At 34.8% G+C, this 27577-nt stretch overlaps 1 protein-coding gene and 1 long non-coding RNA gene across 2 annotated transcripts in view; both read left to right on the top strand.

Moving 5' to 3' along the window:
- LOC123864303 (alpha-tocopherol transfer protein) overlaps nucleotides 1–27337 on the top strand; it is a 28103-nt gene extending 766 nt beyond the window's left edge. The window contains exons 2-6 of the mRNA XM_045904652.1: nucleotides 15567–15711; nucleotides 19424–19518; nucleotides 20738–20888; nucleotides 21380–21573; nucleotides 25157–27337. Coding sequence (XP_045760608.1) covers nucleotides 15573–15711; nucleotides 19424–19518; nucleotides 20738–20888; nucleotides 21380–21573; nucleotides 25157–25504 — 927 coding nt within the window. The 5' untranslated portion in view covers nucleotides 15567–15572 and the 3' untranslated portion in view covers nucleotides 25505–27337. The remainder of the gene's footprint in view (nucleotides 1–15566; nucleotides 15712–19423; nucleotides 19519–20737; nucleotides 20889–21379; nucleotides 21574–25156) is intronic.
- LOC123864308 lies at nucleotides 12197–27337 on the top strand. Its single transcript, XR_006795747.1, has 2 exons — nucleotides 12197–12232; nucleotides 26052–27337. It is a non-coding gene; the product is annotated as an uncharacterized LOC123864308 (long non-coding RNA).
- Nucleotides 27338–27577: the final 240 nt, after the last annotated feature.

Here is a 27577-nt window from a genome sequence, read left to right as displayed (position 1 = left end):
TGTGTACAATGTTGAAAAAATTATAACTTTAACAAAATACAATTATGATTTATGAACTAAAGCTATTATCAATCTTGCGTCCTAGAAATAGATTATGTCGGAGATATTATGATAAGGTTAAATTGAATAGATGCGATTGCTCTCGTTATTGTTATTGCTGTACAAAACATGTTAAGTATTTATTTTTGCTAATATTTTTGTGTAAGTATAAATAAAGATAAGTTATCGTTAAACGGTAAAATCACTGAAATATCTAGTAAATATGTTTACAAAAATGTCCTTTTCAAAATAGTAACTCCTACTCTACAAATACTAACTATCTACCACAGACGAACATGCAATTTTTTAGAATTTTCAGACTTTTAGATTTTTAAATTTATCTTTCATATAGCCACCATACCTATACCATATTAAAAAAAATGCAGCATATAAATAAAAATAGTAACGATTTATTAAAAAAAATATTTATAACAATTAAGTCAACAACAAGTACAAATTCAAAATTTTTAATCATCCAGGACATGCAAAATGTGTCGGTTTACATACACATAATACACTGGACATCCTATTACCTAAAAACTTATTGAATAACCTGCTCCATCAGGATTAAGGACCTGATGGTCACTGTCTGTAAGCCAACTACTCATCGCGACCAAATCAATGAGCTCAAACGCGATACACGTGCTGTAAATTGACGAGGAATTGTGTAATTCAAAGACTGTCCTGCTAACTGCATCAGGCTAAGGTTATCATATTATTGCAGTATTATAAAAAAAGACAGGTAAAATTAATATAAACATCATTTTCATGACTACGATTCCCCAATTACCCGATGATAATCCTCAAACGGCTAAACAGTTTTTTATTAATCATACCTAAAAATCATCTCGATGAAACACATTTTTGAGTAAAAAAATCGGCATTCAAATCGGTCTATCTTTTTTGAGTGCTTTGATCAGACAGACAGACAGACAAAGCGGTTAAACTTATAACACTCCTCGTTGCGTCGCGAGTCAAAAACGTAAGTAGATATAGGTAAATAGCGACGTACACGCATTAATATAAAGTTGATCACATACTGCTGCAAGAGAAGCGGAGGTTCAAAAATGCAAATGGCGCATCCGCCGCAAGTCGCAACGCATTTTCCAGTATCGAAATTATTTCGCAGGCTTCAAGCCGTGGGAGCTAAACAAAAAATGCTTTTTGATTTCGATAAAAAGCCTCTTTATCATAAAATTAGCTGTTGTTTTAAAGAAAATAATGAAATAGGTACTTTTTGACGTAGATATGAACTATTAAAATAATAGTTATTAGTGCCTTGTATCTCCTAAAAACTAAGGGATCCAGATACGCCCTTATAGCTATGAATAATATTGCTTGAAGCCCGCGGTAAATGACGTAATAATAGACATGGTTGTCCGGTGCAATCTTTTCGTGCAATACGCTGCATTCGTATTTTCAGAGTACTGAAAAATGTGCTCCGTACGGCCGCAAGCACCTTTTACAGCAGTGTGCAAACAAGTTAAGCTCAAAACGTAAATGTGTGCGTAACCTACCGACCATCATCGGTCAACGACGAGCGGCCTGACCTTGACGCCTGTTATGCATGTGTAGCATATACTAAAGTACCATGCACTTACGCGTATACAGGCGAGTGTAAACATCAGTCGCGACTCATGAAAGACGTGAATACATTAACAAGGACGCCTTTTGTTCCTCTTGGGTACTAAGATTTAGTATTTATACGTTCCTTTGATATAAAAGAGAGATGGATGATCTTAGGACTATAAAAAATATTGGCCGATTTGATAATTCTTGATTGTATTAATATATTTGCGTAAGTATCTACTTTTTTTTTTGTTACTGATTATTCGAACAAAACTTGTTTAGTTTCTGGTTTCGCTTGTAATATGACACTTTTTGGTGCTTTGAAGTTTTGTTACTAATTTTTGATGATAATGATTAACTGAGGTAGGTACTTTTGAGACCCTTTTCCGTGAGGAAAATCCATCATGGATACCACCGGTCATAGGGGGAGCACGGTGCTTATATCGGACTCCTATACCCAATAAAAACCTCACGAAGTTTCATCTCTGGCGACGGAACAACTCCTAATTTTTGTTGCCGTTGCCATAAAACTTTCATTTGTTATGGACGGGCAACGTATGGTATGAAATTCAGTAGCACGTATTTTTACCTCGTTGTACATTTGTACGTTTTGCGAAGATGTCATCATGGTATTATTTAAAAAAAAAAAAATTAAAAAAAAATTGAGTTTTCTTAAAAAATAGCTATAAAAATACCTTATTAATTATATAATTTACTTATTTGCCTTTCGCTTGCACAGATTTTATTGCGTTTATTTTAACTTTGGTTTACGTTGATTCTCAAAACATTTTAAAGAGAATTTTGTCAGGGTTACCACGATTCGCCATCAATCATTTTAAAATGCCACACAAAGTTGCCCAATAAGATCATTATTTGAATGATGACGAAATTATAGATAAATGTATTAACATTATTATTGTAGAATTTCTCATCAAAAAATATTATAACCTTTCTCTTCATTTTAGTCAACTTTCGAAGCTGGAGCAGACAGATAACAGTATTTTTCTAGAAAATGTAATACGTTTCTAATCGATTTAGATAATATTTTAACGACCAATTAGGAAATCGATTTTTTAATTTTCTACATCATTAAAATCAACTTACAAATTGGAGCTGTAATAACAAAATCATGATTAATATGGAAAATACCGGTTCAATCACAACCCTTGATAGATATCTAACGTAGGATTGCGTAGAAGCCTATTTATGTTCATCAGTAGAATAATGATAGTAGGTACTGGATGACATTTCGACACAATCGAAGGCCCTTTGCTGCATATGCTTGTCATTTTGCTAAGTTACTATTCGCTTGAACCCAAGCGCGTTTCCATGATTTGTGTTATTGAAAAGTTACAATTTTTCTTTGTTGTGTACTATTACGTATTCTGAGGTTCTACTTTACTAGTAAAACTAAGCTAAACACAATTTTAGGGTTCTACCTAATTTTACAGTTAGTGAAAAACAGGAAAGAATTTCCTGAATTTGCTGATCCTGATCCTGAATTCGTTTAAAATCGGAATCGGAAAAATAGGGCTACATTAGGGCTACCTGCTTCAAATACACTAACATTTGGCGATGTATACGACGAATATCAGCATAGCAGAATAATAAAGTGTTGATTTTTAAAAGTGTGTTTTTAGTAACTCTGACGTCTTAATGAGTATAAAATAAAAAAACTTTAATATGCGATGGCCTTCGGGCTTAGGCCAATGTCAAGCCGCTCTAATTAATAATTCAGTCAAATTACCGTCATATATTTCACTTGATTGGAATATTATGACGCATATTACAGTAGTAAATCATGTCACTAAAAAACTTAACGGGGACAAAGTGGGGACAATGGTGTAAAACTAATAACACTTTGGCGTAAAGAAACGAAATGCTATTAACTTTATTCACTCATTATTCATAATACAGAAGGATTTATTAACAAAATTAGAAAAAAAAAATATCTAGGAATATAGTGCGATCATCATAATAAAAATAAATGCTCCAGTCAATATTAACATGCACAATATTCCATACATTTTTTCATTAGGTTTAATTGTACGCACGTGCAGCTGATTACGTCGCGGGATTTAAGAACGGTATTCTATAAATAGTAGGTAGCTTAGATGATTCACACACAATAAACAAACTCCTCACGTACGAAATATTAGTAAGAAATCCTCATCCTCCATAATCAATTACCTCATTGTTGAGAAAAAATGTGACCCAATTCATACCCTTGAAATTATCGTCTGAAATAGGGCCTAAGTTTTAGGTTCCGACTTATTTTTCTGACTTGTCGAAACCACCCTGAAGCTATATGTAGTTTATTATATGTCTATGTAGCGTAGCTTGCACACCATTCCGTTGGCACTATCTTCTCCTTTCTCCAATGGTTGTCTGGGAAAGATCGCCAAACAAACAAAAACTAGCACTCAGAAAGCTACCTGCATTGTTACATTGGATGGCCAAACTAACTCGTTGGCCGAGGTAGCTACCAGTACCAGCTCTTGGTTCTCCAATAGACTCGTCAATATTTTTCGAAGAATCTTGAAATAGCTCGAGTCACCGTGCCCCACAGTCCCAGGGTGCTAAGCCAAAGATGGCACAAAAATTAAACCCCCATAAACACATCACAACATAATAATTTGGTATAGTTCCACTTTCTCGCACATAACACCCAAGCTTAAAATTTTACGCAAGAAAATGTCTTATTGTTTTGTTAACAATGGGTTAACTCAGCCGAAGAAGTGCTTTTACAAAATGGTGGTTAATTGGTGTCAGAAACTTCCTGACTTCCATTCAATCTGCATATTTTTTCAATATGTGTTTTATCGAGTGTGTATCGCACATACAATATTTGTTTGTACCCTTTAACACACTAGTGTTATGCATTTAACAGTATACTTAAAGATCAACATAAGTATTGATGTAATGTTTACGTTTATAAAACGTACCAAAGGTTGTAATTAACAGATTCCCTTAGCGGAAAACGTTCCGGCATATTAAAATTCTTTTATGTTGATACCAATGACCAATTATAATGGTTGATACTCAATTTTTGTTAGTGGATATTTTTGGTACACCGTCATCATCTTCGCATCTGAACACGTTGCTGGCCCACTACTAAGAAAGGGTCTTCTCACAGAATGAGACGGGTTTAGGAACGCTGCTGGTCAAGTGTGGATTGGCAGACTTCACACACCTTTGCAATTATTATAGAAAATCCTCAGATATGCAGGTTTCCTTACGATGTTTCCCTTCACCGTTACTGCTAGTGATATTCAATTGTTAAAATTTTGTTAGATTGTAGGTACGTACCTATTCAATATTTTCAAATTCATTTTCCCACATTTTAGCGCTCTTGTAAGAGATCTCTCTACAGAGATAAGCTGTCCTCGGTGCACGTCTTTTTAAGCGACTTCAAAAGGAGGAGGTTCTCAATTCATCGGAATCTTTTTTTTTCATTATTAGTTTATAACTGCTTAGTTTATAAATTATTAATTATTTTGGCAAGTTTTTATTATTGACTTTACACGCAACCTTGTAGATATTATGCCTACAAGAGTTATTTTTTAATTTTATTTTTACTTGATTCGCCAACCAGTTCTCGACTTTTTCACGGACCTGCTCTACCTACAGGTTTTTATGATACGGGCCTTGAATAAATTGTATGTTGTTCAAGGTCGCGTTGTATCTGTTATGATTATAAAGGGTTAAACTTAACTATAACACCAAACTAAGTAAAGCTAACAAGTAGATACTAGATAGGCATTTTAGTTTTTTCCCACGCAAAAACTGAAAAAATAATAGAGTTGCACGTTAGAATATAATTTTTGTGTACATTTTAACGTACTTTTTACTATACAATTTTTTATGGTATATAATCGATTTAAAACCTTCTGTTGACTGAGAAGGCTCGCACAGAGTCATATTTGCACAAGAATCTTTCTCTGCACGTTAAATTATCTACAACATTTCACTAATACGTGATATTCTTTTAACCATAATTTTTTCCTACACTAATGAACAATTTCCTTTTTTTTTTTGAAATTAGGTTTTTCGTGTTTGGCTCACTCTTCCGTCACAGTTCACGACAGTTTTAGGGAACTTCTAACAAAACGTCGACGCTTCGACGTCACTGGCAGGCGTCAAATTTTAGCACATCTGACACAGGTAACCCTAAAGTAGCCCTATTTTTCTTTGATTTTACGTCACCATAGCTTATATTTGCCCCTAGCTGAGCCCGCGACTTCGTCCGCGTGCATTTAGGTTTTTCAAAATCCCGTGGGAACTCTTTGATTTTCTGGGATAAAAGTAGTCTATGTGCTAATCCAGGATATTATCTATCTCCATTCCAAATTTCAGCCAAATCGGTCAAGTCGTTTTTGCGTGAAGGAGTAACAAACATACACACACACACACATACATACACACACACGCACACACACACATACACACACACACACACATACACACAAACTTTCGCCTTTATAATATTAGTGTGATATCGTCGATTCAGGATCAAACCGAGGCCGCGAGGGTTCCCACACTCTAGTTCACTCTGCCCCGGTCAGTAACGCTGTCATGGTCAGCTATCAACCAGACAATTACTGAATTGTTATTTTAATTGTTTTAATGTATTTTTAAGAAGGATTTTTTAACGCCTTGAGTTGCTTCCCTTCCGCTGTTATTTTTTTATATATTATGTTAATAATTTTTTAAAGTTTTTTTTTTACAAATCGCCTTGGAAAAATATCTACCAAGTACCACAATAAACAAGCGATAAAATTCTAACTTAACAGGTTTTCCAAAATGTCAATTTAGTCGTCAGTTAAACGTGTTTCTAAATTTTTTGTGACAAAAGTGCTTTTGGGACAAATTATTATTACTGAAACAACGTAGGTAGGTTGTTCTCAAACATGAGTCAGAGAAACATGCCATAGATAAAGTAGAATGGGTAGGGACAAAGAGACATATTCATCAGTATTGAATTACGCTATGCTTTCATGAAACACAATATTCATCTGTTGAATCGCTCGTGATAACGTTACCTCCTCCTACTCATCATCAGTAATGACCTAATTTGTTCTTTTAACCCCCGATCCAAAAAGAGGGGTGTTATAAGTTTGATGTGTGTATCTGTCTGTGGCATCGTAGCTCCTAAACTAATGAACTGATTTTAATTTAGTTTTTTTTGTTTGAAAAGTGGCTTGGTCGAGAGTGTTCTTAGCTATAATCCAAGAAAATCGGTTCAGCCGTTTGAAAGTTATCAGCTCTTTTCTAGTTACTGTAACCTTCACTTGTCGGGGGTGCAGTGTTATAAATTTTTAATTTACACTTGTGTGAGGTGATGCCCGCGACAGCCGTCCGCGTGGATAGGCCTTAAAAAATGCCACAAGAACTCTTTGGTTTTCAAAATAGCTTAAGTACGAGTATTATTTAACGGTATAAGCTATCCAATTTGGTCCAGTCGTTCTCAAATTATGGCGAGAGCAAGAGAAATAGGGATTAATTTTTTTATTTAAAATTAGGATTATTAAGAAATGGGTTAGGATATACCCCTAATATTTCATTTAGTTTAGGTATTTATTTGATTACTTTACATACACACACACACTCGTATATCGCTAAACAGAGAAAGAAACATACAAAAGAAAAACTAACTCGAACATTAGAGAGTGAAAAGGCGATGTTATAGCTAAAGCTATCTCTCCCAGACAACCTTTAGTGTTATCGTGAAAACTAGGAAAATCAAAAATATCTTTTTATTAACCCCCGACCCAAAAAGAGGGGTGTTATAAGTTTGACGTGTGTATATCTGTGTATCTGTCTGTGCCATCGTAGCTCCTAAACTAATGAACCGATTTTAATTTAGTTTTCTTTCTTTGAAAGGTGGCTTGATCGAGAGTATTATTCGCTATAATCCAATAAAATCGGTTCAGCCGTTTGAAAGTTATCAGCTCTTTTCTAGTTACAGTATCCTTCACTTGTCGGGGGTGTTATAAATTTTTAATTTACACTTGTCACAAATAATGTCTAGGTATACTTGATAATTCTAGTACGTTATAGTATATTAGATATAATATAAACGTTGTATTAGATAACTAATCCAAATAATAGATCGACTTGGGCCAAGGCCCAATTTAAATATTCATGACTTGGGTAGGATAACATTATTCATAAGGTATGTTAAGAACTTTAAAATATTCTCGTAGGCTCTATCAAAAAGTAATTCTATTTCTTATAATCATATTATAAATATGTATCTACGTATCTACTTATAGCTTAGACACGTGTGCGCTGATGAATTAATGATTGCGTAACTTGGCCCATGGTTAACTTCAGTTTTCAAGGTAAGATTTGTTTATTCATTTAAGTATATGGCATAGGAAATTGATAGTTTTAAACAATGGTTTTAGAATTCTGAATCACTCATCTACGCCACCGGCAACACGTGTGACTTCATACAAAGTATAATATAACAATAATTAATAATTTAAAAGTGTAGTTCGCACCCACAGACGCTGTCCACGTGTAGTTGTTGCATCGCTTGGGTCCAGTCCAAAATTAAATTACTGATATAAGAGCACCTAAATGATTAAAGTCAAAGTCAAATCATTTATTCAAATTAGGTACTATTTATGTTTATTTTACACTTTTTGACTGTCATTTGTTGAATTTGTAATCAAATATTTTTTTGTTACTCATGCTTAATACAACAAGAATGCTACTCCATGTTTTTGTTACATTAACTAGAAAAGAGCTGATAACTTTCAAACGGTTGAACCGATTTTCTTGGATTATAGCTAAGAACACTCTCGATCAAGCCACCTTTCAAACAAAAAAAAAACTAAATTAAAATCGGTTCATTGGTTTAGGAGCTACGATGCCACAGACAGATACACAGATACACACGTCAAACTTATAATACCCCTCTTTTTGGGTCGGGGATTAAAAAAACAAATTAGGTCATTACTGATGATGAGTAGGAGGAGGTAACGTTATCACGAGCGATTCAACAGATGAATATTGTGTTTCATGAAAGCATAGCGTAATTCAATACTGATGAATATGTCTCTTTGTCCCTACCCATTCTACTTTATCTATGGCATGTTTCTCTGACTCATTTTTGAGAACAACCTACCTACGTTGTTTCAGTAATAATTTGTCCCATATTTGCAGTAAAAATTTTCCCTAGGACGCTTCCCGGCACTCTCTCTACAAATTTTTTAAACCAATCCAATTTTCTAAATATGTACGTTATTATCTGTGTCTGTGGTTTGCCGTATTTCTATACAAATGTGAAGTTTTAGAATTACAAGAGTCGTATGAACTTTGTTTGGAGCGCGCTACGATTGAGTTTGAAGAAGATACATTGAAGCATTGACAAAAATCCCACTTTCTATTTCTTTTATACCTATCCTTCTTCCTTTTTAACTTTCCCAATGCCAAGGATCACTGATTGAGTGAGATCTCTTAAAGAGATAATGTGCTTCCCGTCCAGTTCGTTATGTTTTTTATTTACTACTGTGCATTATTTCTCCAAAAACACAAATTTTATTAATTCTAACTATTCTGATAATACCTAAAGCTAAAATATGCGCAAAACGTTTGTGTTCCCATTTTTGTCTCCGTCTTCCTTTATTACAGACTACAGTCCTTAACAAAGAGTTCTCTTTTATCCCAGGTTCATTGTTCATCGCGAAATATGAACACGCCGGTTTCTCGGAAAGCTTTTACATACCCGAGTAGGTAGGTACATGCCCGATACGAAATATATAGAACGCAATGCAATGTGAGGAATACTAGATCAAACCAAAAAAATATCTAAGTATAATCTTCAATTAATCCAGTCAAGCCTGAGATAGTTGCTTAAAACCGTCAGTAGGTAATATGAATTATTACCTTCATGCCTAAAACACGATAATTTTTAACCATAATTTTAATTTTACGGTTTTTCAAAATCCCGTTAGAATTTCTCAAAATCCTTCATGTACTTATAATATTATGGTACTTACTCAACAAATATTTCCTCCAAAGGCGAATGATCAAATTCTTAAAAAAGGCCGTCTAACATAACCCATTCAATTAATATAAATGCGAAAGTGTATTTGTCTGTCTGCTAAATTTTCACGGCCCATCCGATTAGCCGATTTTGATGCCGCCGAATTTAGTATGGGGATAGCTTGCATCCAGGGAAAGAAGGCTACTTTATCCTCGGAAAATCAAAAAGTTCCCACGGGATTTATAAATAACTTAAATGGATTCGCGGGCATCCTCTAGTATTATAATTTATGTTAAACTGTGTAATACCAGCTTCCCACGTGATATTGCGGATGGACGCGGACCAGCCCGCACCGACGCACCATGGGAAGAGTATCGTCCGTGGTAGCACAGATATGTCGTCGTCGTAGTCCGAGCCTTGGGTGCGGTGTCCATGATTGTCGGCCGGCGTCATAATCCGCATAATCACGCACCGTGGGAAGCCAGTATACTATGACTCGTGTCACAATTGGTTCAATTCAATGGTTCACTTGACACTTCGTAAAGCTGCACAATACCTCCATAATATGATTATTTTCTGCGGCCTTGTAGGGTCATGTCGACTGCATTGTTATGGCATTGGGAAATTATTGCAATTGGAATTGTTTAATTTCCGAGCAAACCAACCATCAGATTCCATTGTCAAGATCTACAATAATTGTGCTGATGCCAGATTACGTGAGACTTGCGCAAAGAACCCCAGGGTCCCAGGTCACATTTTAATTTGCCCAATTAATTTATTCGTTCGAATATTATCACCGCTCTATTTGGTGATTATTCGAAATATGCGTAGATAGAATAGATAGTAGAGCGGACAGCACAGTAATATTATAGCCCTCGATTTTAGAATCGCCCCCTATTATAGCGTACCTAGTGGTTAAGGCGTCGCGTCGTTGGCCTCCTATTCGGTGGATCGGGAGTTCAATTCCGGGCATGTACTTCTAACTCTTAGAAGTCATATCACTTGCAAAAACGCCAACGGTAAAGGAAAACATCGTGAGGAAACGTGCATGCTTGAGAGTTCTCCATAATTTCAAAGGTGTGTGAAGTCTGCCAATGCACTAAGCCCAGCGTGGTGGACTATCGCCAATCCCTTTTCATTCTGAGACGAGACCCGTGCTCAGTAGTGAGCCGGTGATGGGTTGATGATTCTTTCGAATATAATGTAAGTAGCATATTTCAAAAGGTATGAGCAATATTATACATTTTATTTTTACTAGCCAGGGCCAAACTTTGAACTTTATTCGGTCGTTCATATAAATTGTAATGGATCAAGGTTTGACGTAATTCGTACTGTATCAGTTTTAATGGCTGCGCTCCAAAATATCAAGTTGGTAATTTAAAATGCTACTTGCTTTGTAGCAAATATAAATTGTATTGTTGGCGTAAGTTTCGGATTTTTCCCGTAATCCGGGGACAAAATCCCGTAGGAATATTTTGATTTTCCGGGATAAATATTTTTCCGAGACAATGTATTTCCCCGGGATACATACTTCATGCTTATTTCTGTACCAAATATTGTCAAAATTAGTAAAACTAATGGGCTGTGAGAAGCTGGCAGAGAGACAAACAACCATAATATACATATATACAGATATACATAATACATAGATTATGGTCATCGCAGACAACCGATAAAAGTAGGTCCAGTAATATATTAACGTTGATGAAAACGGAAAACAGGACATTTACTTGAACAAAAACGTGCTGCAAAAAAAACGGACCGAAATCATGCTAAAACCTGACAACGTTTATCAAATGTCAGCCGTTTTTGGATAAAAATCGGTCTTAAACAAAAAGCGGTCGTGTGTGTTAGCTGGAGATATACAATCGGTATCTATCGACTTGAGTGATTCATACCCACTTAATTAATTTTATTTTAATGCGTATTGATCGACATACGTAATAGCGTAATTACTAAGATAACATCCATTCCATACTTTATATTATAAATGCGAAAGTGTGTCTGTCTATCTGTCTGTGTGTCGCTGGCTTTTCACGGCCCAACAGTTTGATCGATTTTGATGAATTTTAGTACAAAGCTAGCTTACATCCCGGGGAAGGATATAGGCTACTTTTTATTGCGGAAAATCAAAGACTTCCTACGGGATTCTTAAAGGCCCATCCGCTAAACCGATTGATATGATTTGGTACAGAGATAGCTTGCATCCCGAAAACTGACATAGACAACTTTATAAATTCAGTTTTTTTAAAATCCTAAATCCGGACGAAGTCACGGACATCATCTAGTAGATAAATAAAATAATTATTAAGAATTATTATGTATTGAATATGAATGCCAAATGTTTCCTATAATATAATACGTATTATGTAGTTGTTTACTTTATCTTATACTATTATTATATATTCTGACTCGTGAGCCCATGCTCTACATATTATAAGTCCTGACTGATCTAACAACGTACACGTACAGCCTGAACCAGGGTTAAATTTCAACTTTTCGTTCTTTTTATGACGTAGGCAGCCACTAAGAAAGGATTTTTGGAGTTTCCACCCCTAAGAGGGTTAAATAGGGGATGAAACTTGTAGGAAAGTCCGTGATTTTCGTAGAATAATTAGTACCTATTTAGTAAAAATGAAGATGGTACTACCAACATATTTCAGGATTGTTGGAAATTCCACCCCCTCACCTATTTTCAAAAATTCCACTTGAGTGAAGTTGAGGCGGGTCAGTTAGTCATATTATTCGAGTATATCTAAGCTAAAGGTTAATCAAAAGGTCTCATAAGAAAGTAAGAGCCGAGCAAAAATAACTACTTCGTGACTATAATTCTCACCGGCTAGGCTGTTCCAGACAATTTATCGGACTTTCTCTATACCCTGCCATTCTGCATCCACCCTATCAATTAATTGCATCCGTACAATCTAGCTGCTATGTAGTTACTTAGTTCAGTTCTACCTGACCATAAAAATTTAATTTACTTATATATTTTTAGGGTCCCGTACCTCAAAAGGAAAAAGGAACTGCACTTATTTTTGTTCAAGTGGCTGACTTTTTGATATTCGCCAAAAATACCAGAAGTTAATATTAGTAACATCAAGAATTTCTAGAAATCTCAGATTAAGAAACTTCTACCTGTGTGATGATTCTTACTTTTTACTTCTTACATGATAGAGATAGGAACTGGGAAGTAACCGTGCAAAGCTTGTTATACAATTATTTGGATTTTATCGTTTACATTTCCATAAGCTGCTTGTTACGTCGCTTTTCTTCACCGATGGTTTCAGTCAACATGGATAGAAAACGCTTCACTCGTTGGTTTAATTAAGCAAGAACAGCTAAAAGATAGTTTATAAATATTTCGTCAGATTTGGAGCCAGACATTTATCCCTAACTCCAAATCTGACGATAGGTAGGAGCTATTTACTGGTAGGTAGGTCATAATGAAAATAATTATTGGGTTATTACAACTAGGGCAAGCAGTATTTTTGAGCCTTATAATGACCTAGACGCCACTGGTGTTAACGTGCAGTTACTGAAAATAGGAACTTTAAACTTTACTAACTTACATAATATTATTATTACACCTAACTGGTAAAAAACTTATTTAGTCCATATCCATACTTCCTTATGTACTGGTATGTATTGTAATTTATAAATGCGAAAGTGTCTCTGTCTGTCTGGTAGCATTTCAAGGCCCAAATGTTTAACCAATATTGACGTTTGGTTGGTACAGAGATAGCTTGCATCCCGGGGAAGGACATAGGCCACTTTTTTCACAAGAAGTTTCCATGGGATTTTATAAATTCGAAACTTATGCGGACAAAGTCGCGGGAATCATCTAATATTAAAATTTTATTTTGAATTCATACCGGTAACACCGGTACTCTTGTGATCTTTTAAGCATGAAGCTTGTTTAAATGTACAAGTAAGTACACCTATGTTTAAATACGATTTACCCATTACATTTAACTACACTGTACATTTACGACACTGCCGATAGTCTAGACGCTTTTAGTTTCTCCACATGAAATCGAACCCTTGTAATAGTTAAACAAAACATAAAAATCCTCAATGGATATGAATGGAAATTACACGCGTCTTTGCACTTTTTCATTGAAGGAAAATAAAATGGATATTAAGTATTTGGGTTTGGGTTTTATTCTTAGTTTTTTCAAAAAAAAAGCAGCTTTCCAAATATAAGAAAAAAGCTTGTAATATAACATTACATCTAAGTGTGAACAGTGACATTTAAAAGTAGGGAGAGCGATATTTATAGAATATTATATATTCCGTAGTTTGAAATCAACTTAATAAATATTAGGGTGTTGCGTTAGTTTAACAATAAAAAGATACCAGCTACTTAATCAACAAATTAAAACTGGAAATTCCTTGATCATTGAATTTATCGGCTGTTACATTCCAAGTTCCAACTACTCAACTTGCCGATCTATCCCTACGACCATCTATGACCGACGGACGACGATCTACCTGCAAGAGTAGATAGATTACCTAACAATTACTGATGATAGCAAGACAATAAACATAACTAAGAACCAAAATAAGTAATCAAATTTTATTGATACTTTTAAGTTTGACCTTAAAAAAACCGGCCAAGTGCGAGTCAGACGCGCGCACCGAGGGTTACGTACTCGAGTATTTTTTTGACCATTTGCACTATAAATCAAAAGCTATTATGGATAAAATAAATAAAAATCTGTTTTAGAATGTACAGGTAAAACCCTTTACTTGATACCCCATTTGGTATACTTATCTTTTTTTTTAATTGAAATGTTAATTATTTTTATACATTTTTTTGTGATATATTTTTTCCTTTACTTGTGCTATAAGCCTGTGCTATAATTTAATGATTCTAGGTCAACGGGAAGTACCCTATAAGGTTCTCTTGACAGAGACAGACGGACAGACGGATAGACATACAGACAGACAGACAACAAAGTGATCCTATAAGGGTCCCTTTATTCCTTTTGAGGTACTGAACCCTAAATATGACACGTACCTACTACGAAAGATATTCTAAAATGGAGTAGGTATAATATTATTATTATGAATGAAAATTGATTTGACCCATAGCGTAACCTCTAGCACGAGTAACTAAGTTATGGATTTTAAGGTAACCTTGGCGATTGCAAAAATGTAATAAAACTAATAAGTTAGATAGGACTCATTATTTTAAGCTATTAAATTGGCTTTATAATAAGATCTACAATTTGTTACAGATATTGCCTGTACAGATTTTGCCTATTATCATTATAGCTTTAACCTTTTTTTTTTTTTTTTCTTCTCTGGTCTGGCTTTACACTGATTAGCCAATGTCAAGTGTGTAGTTATTTACAAGTTAGGAAAACTATATGTATAAGTATGGACTTCGTCTGTGCTGGCGCCCGCCGACATACACGCGGCGCCCCTTTAGAGCGCTTCTCAGTCAGTTCCTCGGTCAGTTCCACCACCAATAAACACCAGCGGGACACAAAAACCGGCCACTTCTAACAAAAAAACACTCCAAAAAATCACAACACGCGCGCCAACAAACGCCACCACAGACAAAGTCCCAGCTTTAACCTATTTTGTACGTTTTGGTTTTTGTATGTTACGGTCAGGGTTGAAAGTTCATTTGATTGGCCAATAATGCTTAGTACCCATATGAAATACGCTGATGTCCATGACTTCGTACGCGTGGATTTCGGTTATTAATGATCCCGTGGGAACTCTTTGATTTTTCGGAATAAAAATATCCTGCCTCCGTCTCCAGAATACACGCTAGCTTTATTCCCTTTCTCAAGTTTCAGCGGTTTAGCCCTAAAAAGGTAACATACCGAGTTTATAATAACAAAGTTTTTAGCAACTGAATCCTACCTTTTATGTACGTGTGTGGCTGTGACACGCAGTTGTCCAGTATTTACTATCGAAATATAAATATTTCATAATAATTTTTTTCCAGATCAAAATGCCGGCTCCAGACTATAATGTGGAGCTGGACCTCAGTGAACCACCCCCGGAGCTGCAGGAATATGCAAGATTGCAATGTGGAGAGGATCCTAACACAAAATTGCAAGCTATTTGCGAGCTTAAAGAGATGATATACGGTTAGTAGTTAGTACCTATACAATGAATCTTAATGCTGTTTACACAAAAGGATTTTTTTAATGTTGCGTACAAAGTTAACGACCCAATTCAAACATTGACAACCACCCTATTAGGTACTATAATTATTTTGCTAAAATGTCCAAATGAGGCCACACTCCACCTAAAATAATATACATCTATAAGTTTTTAATATTTAATTACTTTGCTATAATCATTCGATTGATTAAAAAATTCACCCGGGGTCTAGGCGCTCTACAGAATGTTTGTTTTCCACACGCTACCGGTAACATGATATCATTGAATTATATTTTCCTCGTAATATTTATGTAAGTTCAACATAATCGAGTGAGTTGTTGACGTAAATTGATTTTTTTCCATGATTCAATATAAAAACTATGATCAAGGATAAACGGACAATTTATATTATAGGTATACCTATCTGCATTCATAATGATTAAATAGCAACTTAGCGTGTAGATGTGATAAACAAACGAAAACAATTTTCCCGATTAACATTTCCATTGATTTTGCGGATTTAGGTATCTATTCATTCACTTTTAGAAAAAGTAACTTCATTGCCACTTCTAGTTCATCAATCAAATATTAATAATCAATGAAGGGTTTATTAAGTATTGCTTATTGGGTAGGGTGACGATGCCGCGGCCGTCTGATAGTTGTTTATTCGGCACCAATAATCAAATTGTTTCTAACTTTTTGTCTTGAGAAAGCTTCTGTCTTAAAACCTTGAAATGCGCAGGATTTCCACCCCATTTAACGATTTGATATTGTGCAATTTGTCTAATACTTAAATATCACGTTCGTGACCTCAAATATTTTTTATCCACATGTTTTCTCATAGATCTCTACTGTCAGTTAATTATTATTTGATATTCGTGAAGGCGAACGACTAAATGTAAGTCTAAACTTCAAATCCGCACACAGCCCGGTTAAGGCCGTCGAGAATCCAGGCATTGCAATTTAGTATACCTAAAGGTTTAGGCCATATTGAGAACTTGTTTTATTTAATACTAAAGTAAAAGTGGATCAACTGCTTATTAATAACGCACTGTTTGTTGGGTTAAAGCCATCCTCTCTACGTAATAGGAAAGACTCACCACTTTATAGTCTACTAGATGGTTGCCCGCGGCTTCGCCCGCGTTGATATAGAATATAGATATTTAACAATCCCGTGGGAACTCTTTGGGTTTCGGGATAAAAAGTAGCATATGCCCGTCTCCAGGATATAAGCTATCTCTGTACCAAACGTCAAAATCAGTTAAACGGATTATGCTTTTTAAATGTCCGTTTACCTGTTGGAACATGTTATTTTTCCGGGATAAAAAGTAGCCTATGTCCGTCCCCGGGATGTCCAGCCCAAACCCCTGGAAAGCTTAGAAAGCTGAAATTTGTCGCAAGACTTTTTGGCAAACTAAAGCCTAGGTATGTTTTAATAAACAAGGTATGTTTTTAATGTAGACAAGGAATAAGGCCGGAATTTCCAAAATTCCCACGGGAGAGGGAATAAAGATGATTCATATTTTCGTCGAGTGAGCCGATAGTAAATAATATAATATGTATGTTTTAAGTATCATTAGATGTGATAAATTAATTTTAAAAATGAGGCATGAGAAGAGGGCTTCCAATTGTCTTACGAACGGTGTCAAGGTTTAACCATTTAATGTAACAATGCCCTATGATTGATATTGATATGATGATAAACGGACAATACGTGGGAGTGCTTTAGGTTTAGACGATCGAGATTCTTAAAATCGAAAAGATTCTTAAACTACAAAATCGTAATTTGTACTGAGGTTCCCAACTTTAATGAAATATTCTTCAAGATTATAGCTTCGAATATCACAGATTTGAATTTTTTGGTGTAATTTTTTGAAATTCGCCATTTTGGGTTTTTATTAAATAGGTATGTAGGTACTTGTTGTTATAGCGGCTCAAAATTTCAACTCTCTAATTAGGTATTAGGTACGGTTTATGAGAGCCCGCTGACAAACAGACGGACGGACAGCGGAGACTTATGGCCCCATTCGCACAACAGACGGAAACGTTTACCTAAGATTGGCACTCTTCGGGTACGGAACCCTAATACTAATACTATGTTTCGTACCTACCTACACTTTTCTAGTTAGTAGCTAAATAGTAAATAGAAATACCTAACTTCACTCAAGTGGGCGAGGACGCCAACGTAAACGTGGGCACTATTCTCGAAGAATTTATAATAATGAGTATAATTATTGTGTGCCCACGATGCGCGTTGGAAAGGTCAGGTTTTCTGTATACTAGGTATTTTGTAGGTATATTCATTTTGAAAATATAATACTCTTAAAAGTTCACATTAATCCATACTTAATTAATATTACAAATGCGAAAGTGTCTGTCTGTCTGTCTGTTAACTTTTCACTGCCCAATAGTTTAACCAATTTTGATGTTTGGTACAGATTTAGCTTACATCCCGGAGAAGGACATAGGCTACTTTTTATCCCGGAAAATCAATGAGTTCCCACGGGATTCTTAAAGGCCCGTTCGTTTAACCGAAAAGTTAAAGATGCGTGCCTGGGATTGAACCCCGGATCCCCCGACTAAAATACGACATCTTAACTACTAGGCTATCACCACTTTTGAGCGTAAAATAAAAAGAGTTTTAGAATAGGGACAAATAGCGGAAAACGCGCGCGGGATGTTTTTTTGACGTCTTGCTCGTGCGGGACATTTGGATAACAATTCACATTTTAGCGGAATTTCATTACATTTCTCCTTTGCTTGTTTATTTCTGAAAAGTTAAACTTATCTCCAAGGGTTGGATTTTAATTGAATAATAACATGGATATAATCATGCAGTGAGATTTTGGACTATCACTTTTATCTAACAGCTACGTACTTAGCTAATCCTAGCTAAAATAGGCCTGTAATTGCGTAATGCACGTCGTGAAATTAGCTTATAACTGATTCTGACAGATGAAACCGATAGTAGAATAAAAAATTGAACAATTCAAACTGCTTAAGTATAATTTATTCATTTCTGAACCAGATTAGGATTACATTACACAACCTCCAGGACATATATTGCGTCGCAATGATAAGATCAGCTGTCTTATTAAATTATGTACCCATTATTTATTTATCCTAAGTCTGTGTGACTGATCTCTGTACCAGTATTATTAGTTTCAAAACTTAGGTATGACATAACTATGCTAATATGGTAATTGGTGCGTAATTCGCAAAAAGTTTTATAGATCTAGTTACCCACTCGTAGTCGTAGATTAATAAATAAATACCTACATACATATGTAATTAGAGCTAGTAACGTTGGTAATAACTGTTTATTATAAGCTATAACGCCGGTAGAAAACAATTTGTTTTCACACGAGAATATGAAAAGCTTATTCAAGTAGCTTTTGCCTGCCACGACTTCGTCCTTATGATATGATATAATTTATAGCGTATAATTTAGTGAAAGAATTTAAGAATCGGTTTTAGTTAGTTCCAGATATACAAACTAATTTTTAATATTACTACCTTATGCCCGAGACTTCGTCTGCGCGGATTACATAAATTTTAAACCCCTTACCTTAGGGATAGAATTTTTAAAAATCCTTTAAACTAAAGAAATTATCTCTTTTTAGAAGTACATAGCTATAGATTAGAAAATGATAATGCATATAGTACAGATAGAATATAATATTTTGATTGTTCTAGAGCGAGGCGAGTGCAATCCTCATCGCATGGACGATGAATTCTTGCTGAGATTTTTGCGAGCCCGCAATTTTATACCTCAAAGAGCTCATAGATTGGTAAGTAAAGCTTTTTAATTTTTCATAATGACCAATTTAAATGGAAACATAATGTGATATGGTCCTGTATTAGGGTACGTTTCTACTGGAGCAGAGCGGAGACGAGTTAAATAGGCCAACCCGGTTGTAGTTAGAGAGATCGCCCACCGCGAATTTTTGTAGCGATAGTGCCGCAAAAAGGTCGCAGTAGAGTAGCGATGCGTTACGGGTCCGTGTACCTGCCCCTGATTCTGTATCACTGTTGTCGCGGTCGCGATTCATACTCGCGTTCACGGTTCAAAATACGGGGGCTGTATCGCTACAAAAAGTCGCCGTGGGTGATGTCCCTTAGATCTTTCAATAATTATGATTGATCAGAAATTCATATCTCCACTTAGCCTCAGTTTCACTCTGCTTCAGTGGAAACGCAGCATTATAATCGGGCCTAACTTGTATTGATTGAAATTCAATTTAAAAAAAAATGTTATTAGCAAAAATATTTAGCTTAACTTTCAAAAAAGATTATAATCATAATTTCAAATCTAAAATGTCGATATTACGACCCGGTTGCATGAATGGTGTTCACGGCCAACCCGAAATAAAATACCTGCACCTGAAATTAACAATTCGGTCGTTAACTATAAATCACGAACATAATGATTTTATCATAATACTTAGTATAGTGCTTAAAATAAAATAAACGCTTATTAAGTAATAAAACCGTGAATTTCGAATAAAATATTATTGATCATGGGGATAATTATTCTTAGGAAATAATTTAGTTCATTTTGAAAATAAAGAAACCAAAACCTAAAATAGGTACCTATATAGGTAGGTATAGGTCCTACTTCGACATTTCTATTTGCAGTTCTAAATAATTTTCCAGTTTGTCAGCCGGCATCATCTAGCTGATGCCCGCGACTTCGTTCGCGTGGATGTAGGTTTTTAAAATTCCCGTGGGAACTCTTTGATTTTCCGGGATAAAAGTAGCCTATGTGCTAATCCAGGGTATAATCTATCTCCATTCTAAATTTCAGCCCAATCCGTCCAGTAGTTTTTGCGTGAAGGAGTAACAAACATACACACACATATACAAACTTTCTCCTTTATAATATTATACTATGATACAGTCAGGCTTTTGGGATATTTAAAATTATTAAAATCCGTTTGTTGATAATATAATGAAACTCAGTAAGTAGGTATAAAATAATAAATATTGATGTAATTAAAACATTTTCAGATGGTGAATTATTACCGATTCAAGGAAGAAAATCAGGATTTATTTGAAAATGTGTACCCATTGGATCTCCGAAGGATAGGAGATGCAAATGTTCTAGCTGTGCCTCCATATCGTGATCAGAACGGACGGAGGCTACTTATTTATAGAATAGGTAATATCCAAATGATTATTATAACACTTTAAAAACCACTTTTCAATATTTGCTGAAACTAAAAATTTTCCATTTAATCTTCAATTTACTTGAGGCGTATTTATGAGTTTACCTTCACCTTATGAGGAATCTACACCAAATGAGAAATCAAATTCCATTGAGAAAAACCGGCAAGAAATTCAGCTGTTACCCACTTTTTTCCAATGGGCAACATACAATTACCTTTTATGTCAATGTTGCTGAACATTATATTCTATCTTGTGAGTAGCTGCATGCAAAGTTGATTGATTCCATGATTAGTATTTGGTAATACCAATCATAGAATCAATTTGGTACGTTATTATAGAAATTGAAAAGTAAAGCTGGCAGCCAGAGATGGAACATTATTTTGAGTGTTTATAATGGTAGTTCAGTTTACAAAGCAAATATCACAGTGCATTACTGAAGTTTAAAATTAACTTGATGTAAAAATCTTCTCAAAATATTTTCAGGCTGTTGGGATCCTAAAGCCATAGCGGTGGAAGAGCTCTTCAAAGCAACAATTTTTGCTCTTGAGCTGGGTATGTTGGAGCAACGCACTCAGATCCTGGGTGGAGTGGCTTTGTTTGATCTGGAAGATCTGGGCACTCAGCACGCATGGCAGATTACTCCATCCGTAGCCAACAAAATAGTCAAACTTTTAGTGGTAAGTTTCGATCTTCCATCGCACATACGTACTTGGTAGTGTACAACTGTTTTGTTGTTTCACTCTCACCGTTCTACCACAGAACATCGAGAAACCGTGAGCATTTGAGCATCAAATCAACCCGCTAAAAGCGTTTTTGCTCAATCTTTCTGTTAATAAAATAAGGAACACCTGCCAGTGTTCGGGTTTTCTGCCACGTAAGTATAACTTGAGCACATTCAAGGTATATTTATATATATATATATTTATTTTCATGTACCAAAATTGTAGTTACAAAGTTAAGATAAATTAAGCTATGTACAAAGGAAATGCTTATCTCTAAACAGAGATTTCTTCCAGCTTCCCCGTGCAGGTTGTGAGTAAGGTGCATAAATACGTGGAATAGGTCCCATGGTACTAGATTTATAAAATGGTTAATACAAGTGCTACACAATAATATTTACACAAATATCTTCCAATAAATACCAAAATAAAATACATACAATAATAATATAATAATAAATAGTTATGCATAATATAATAAATATGCAGAAAGCAGACGTTGAAAGGCTATACCTACCGGTAACAGAAGGAGGAAGAGGGCTTATAAATGTAGAGTTCATGTATAAGTCACAGATAGTGAAATATAAACAATATTTAAATGAAGAAAGCGATTACCTTATTAAAGCAATAGTACAACACGATACACATAGGGATAAATACTCAATAATGAAGGAAGGACAAGAGATAGAAAGAGAGTTACATTTACAACAAAAAAATATACATACGAATAAAGAGATTAAGGACGCAATAATAAAAAGACACAATGAAGCATGGCGAAGTAAACAGTTACATGGCCAATTTCCTAAGAAAGTACTAGATCAGGCTAATTTATACAAGGAACTTTCATTTAAGTGGATGAAAAGGCAACAGATATCTCCAAGCATTGAGGCCTCAATATTTGCCATACAGGATCAAGCCGTCATGACGCGACAACATCAACGCGACATACTAAAAGAACCAGTAGATGGAAAATGTCGCCTATGTGCAACCAAAGATGAAACCACGCAGCACATTATTTCAGGGTGTGAAAAATTGGCAGGGACCTATTATGTCAAAAGGCATAATAATCTTGTACAATACGTCTACTGGTGTCTGGCCAAAAAACACAATTTTGAAGTCTCCAACATGTGGTGGAAAGAAATTCTCACCCAACCGCAAGTTATAGAAAACGCAACCGCAAAAATCTTATGGGAAATGCCAGTTCAAACTGATGTCACCGTAACTCATAACAGACCCGATTTAATTTACATAGATAAAAATAAAAACCGAACATTTTTAATAGATATAACAGTTCCATCAGATTATAATATAGGGCCTAAAGAAATAGAGAAGTTAAGTAAGTACCATCTTTTAAAAACCGAAGTCAGTCGTTTGTGGAATACACAAGCGACAGTAATTCCAATTGTAATAGGTGCGACGGGTGTAGTAGCTAGGAGCATTAGAAAATATATAGATATATTAGATACCAACATCGACATAAGTATTCTTCAAAAACAAGCAGCAATACACACTTCAATTATAATATCCAAAGTGCTAGGAGATAGTGTTTTTGTTCACAACACACAGCCGGAACAACATACGCTACGTGATAATATCGCAAATTAAGAATATGTATGTGTATATGTATGTAAGTATGTGTATGAGTATATAAATTGTAATTAATAATAAATAAAAAATAAATAAAATATGTGTAGTAGCGTAGGTTTTATAATTTAAATATGGTATTATGTATGTATGTGTATGAGTATATAAATAGTAAAAAAAAAAAAAAAAAGTTGTAGTAGTAGCGTAGGTTTTATAATTTAAACATGGGGACATAAATACCTTTTTTCCTGCGTGTGGCGGGACGGGGTATTTATTTGAACCGACCAAGATAGTCGAGAGAGGAAAACATGTCAAATACGAATAAATATAATATATATATAATATATAAATACTCTATTGTAATGATAGGTAATACTGCTTCACTCTGTATTTGAATGAATGTACTGAGCGGCAATTCTCTCTAATATTCTCAGGAAGTGAGTTCCAAAGATGGGTGGCTAGTACGGTGAAAGATTTGCTGTAGAAGACTGTGTTACAATGGGGAGTGACGAGAGGATTTTTTGAGACACAAGACCGCATAGGCCTAGTAGGAGGGAGCGAGAATTGAAATCGCTCTCGCAGATAACCAGGGGAAGAGGTATTGAGAACATTGTATAGAACAGTCAAAATATGCAAATTGTGACGAAAGCGAATAGGGAGCCATTTAAGCTGACGACGGTAGTCGGAAATGTGATCGAATTTGCGCAGTCCGTATATAAACCGTATGCACAGATTCTGAAGCCGATCGAGTTTGTCAAGTAGCTCCTCAGTGGCGTCTAAGTAGCACACATCAGCATAGTCGAGAATTGGAAGCAACAGAGAATGTGTTAGCATGATTTTGGTACGTAGCGGAAGAAAATTCTGCAGTCTCTTCAAGGAATGGATCGAATAATGCAAACGTTTACTAAGCTGATTTATATGTGCTGCCCAAGCGAGGTTGCCATCCATAGTCAACCCTAGGTTTTTTGCTGTGAATGTGTAAGCAACGGGTGTGCCCGGGTACTCAAGAGTGAACAGATACTTTCCAGTTAATAGGGTCATTGTTGCTTTTTTTGGCGACATTTAGCGATCCTGAGTAAATACGACGTGTTATCTGCTCGGTGCTGCATAAAATTTCAAACGTTCCAATTGTAATAGGTGCAATCCAATTAACTTCCAAAAGGTATCCATTTACTGACCAATGCTACTTATTATCTTTTATTTTATTATAATTAGTCAAAGTTTTTGGTCTAGGTGGAAGTACGAGAAATATGCATACAAATAGCCGTCGACTAGGTCATTGTACGCTAATAAAATCGAAAACGTACAACAACAGGACATTAGCCTTTTAGTTTAATAAGATCCTTCTTGGGATTAAATAAAGATCGATGATCTCAAACAATCAGTCTTCCACTTTTACTTTGTTCTTTGTTATTAGGTATTAACAGACTTCCAAAAAGGAGGTTATCAATTCGGTGCCTATTTTTTTTCAATGTATGTTACTGATTTCTCCGAGATTTCTAAACTATTTTAAAACTTTAATCAATAAAATCAGTTTGTATGATGGATACATTAAAATTACTGGTTCCAACATCTCAATCCTGATACTACAGTGTACTGCACTCCCAAACCGTGAGCTTTCAGGAACTGTCGATTGATTATAAACTCAAACTAAAAAGCTATTCTTTTCAAAAAACGACGAAACGAACGTTGAATAGTCGTCCAACTTCAACATATAGATGTACAAACAAAAATAGTTTTTATATTTTGTAGTGGCATTTGAATGCGGATTTAGATTTTTTTACATCTATCCATACACGTTACCACACCCTCCTTGCTTGATGCTGTCTAAGATGTACCGCACTGAAGCTATCTGTGAGTTAGGGTTAAATTTTAAATCAACCAAGGTAGGGGTTAGTAGGGGTAGTATAGAATTATAACAGTTGTGTTTTTAACCTATAATATTTCCTTCTTTCAGTCTAGTTTCCCTGCAACCACACATGCAATACACGTGATCAACCATTCATGGATATTTGACAAAATGTACAGTATATTCAAGCCTCTGTTGACATCTGAAATGCGGTCCAGAATCTTCTTCCACGGTTATGATATAAGTTCTTTGCACAAGCACATTCTGCCCGAGTATCTGCCAAAAAGGTATGGTGGCACATGGCCAGATTTTCCGTATACGGTATGGTTGGATTCATTAAAGAAAAATGTCATAGTGGCTAAAGAGGTCCTGGGATGTGGGTATAAATTTCGTGAGGAGGACATTTGTCCCGAGGTCGTGAGACAACTTAAAGAACAAGGCATAAAGTTATCGTGAAAGTATAATTATTATGAAGTGAATTACAATAATTTGAGACTTGTTTTATTTTAGTGTACTTAATTAAATGATCATTTTGTAATAGATATACATATAGAAATTATAAATGCGAAAGTGTCTGCTAAATTTTAACGGCCCATCCGTTAAACAAATTTTGACGAAATTCGTTACCTTACAGAGATTGCTTGCATTCTAGGGACGGGCATCCATCGGCTACTTTTTATCCCGGAAAAACAGACTTCCGACGCGATTTTTCAAATTCCTATTATATTCCTATATATAATATATTCACAGGGGCATCATCTAGTGTTAAGTAGTTTTTAATTAATATTATAGGGGTTTACCTTGATAGAAAACACACGATCAATGTATCTGTTTCATCTACTTTACTACTCACTAAATATGGAAGTTTAGAGTGAAATTAAAGAATACCTTGCTTGACACTCTTTTTGCTTAAGATTTCGTATTTTAATTAAAAGTAAACTATCCTAGAAATCTAGATTAAGAAACTTGTGGCAAGTAGTTTTATGTTGGTAGGTATAACCAGTAGTAATTATACAATCTAGTAATCAAATTATCGATTCACAGACATCGTTATAGATTGAAAATGTACCTAGTCATTAAATAAATTGTTCAAACAATGATAATTGCGGGTTTTTGCAAGTTTTTTTATGGCATCACCCAATTCCAGAGATCAAATTGCTATCTTAACCAACACTAATAAACTGTATCCGTCTATAATTATTTTTAATTCTGGCAACTAGGCTACTAAGTTAATACGATGTTGGGATCTGAAAATTGATTCCATAATAGTATTCTTACTAAATATAATAATTATGTAGGTGTACATAGCAGGTAATAACACTGAATCCAATCGTGGCCAAGTTCAATTTAAATTTTTTGTTTTTATACTCAATAATAATTATTAAATAATTAACTTTAATTTTAAATTAGATTAACTATAACTAGTTGACCCGGCCTGGCTTCGCAAGTATACCAAGTTGCGTTAAAATCCGTTCAGTAGTTTCAGCGTAAAGTGTGCTCAGACAGATAGACAAAAATTATAAAACTGGCCAAGTGCGAGTCAGACTAGCGCATTGAGGAGCAGAAAAAGTAAAACGTATGTGCGTATGAATCACTTTTGTTAACGAACCGCAAAACTACTCGTAAGTTTGTTCGTAGAGGATTGTTGATATAATTAGGTATACCTTTACCTACTGTTAATATAAAACAAACTATGATAGTTAGAGTGCTGGTTTTATTTTTTTAACATTTGCATTCGACATAAATCGTTCAGTTACAGTATACGTATAGATTTAAGTTTAGTTATAAAATTAGATTAACAAGTAGGTATTTTCGGTATAATCAATACAAAAAACTTTTTGTACTGATTATTTATTATTATCATGTATTTGATTACTTATTTAAGATCAAGATGTAATACTTACTACATATGTATAAGTACCTACATATAATGCAAATAGTTGTTTACTTGTAATGATAATAATATGAGGTTTGTAAAAATATTATTACATACGTATAATTTCATTTTAAGTTTAAAATAGGGATATAATAATTAAGATTCGTCAAAAAACCTGTGATAAAAACTTATTCCAATGGTGAAAGAATCATCTATTTTAAATGTTTGTATGATACTTAAAGTAAGGTAAAGATAATATGGGTTATTAAACTTAAGGAGAAACTGTTCAAATAGATTATATTTTTCAGGTTAATATAAGTTTTATTGTAATTTGCCAATTCAGTGCTTGTCCTTGTAGTCCAGCAGCATGTGCCTTATTATGATTTACTCTATGAAATAAAATGTTTAAGTGATTTAAGTTTTTTTTTACTACTCATTTAAGGCTTAGGTATTCCTGTGTTATTCAAAAGAGTTCATAAACTATAAGCACAGACTAACAAAGTTAATTAAAATGTCTCTACATTTATTGACAGTTGATTCAGTATGACGATTTTAAATCCAACCAAGACTGTTCTCAGAACTGAATAAGTAATAGATACACCTCGAAATCCTTGAAGTACTAATGATATTAGATAAAAGTGCTAAGTAGATTC

This window comes from Maniola jurtina, chromosome 1 (assembly GCF_905333055.1).
Source record: "Maniola jurtina chromosome 1, ilManJurt1.1, whole genome shotgun sequence".
NCBI classification, from domain to species: domain Eukaryota; kingdom Metazoa; phylum Arthropoda; class Insecta; order Lepidoptera; family Nymphalidae; genus Maniola; species Maniola jurtina.
This window is presented reverse-complemented; position numbering and strand designations above follow the sequence as displayed.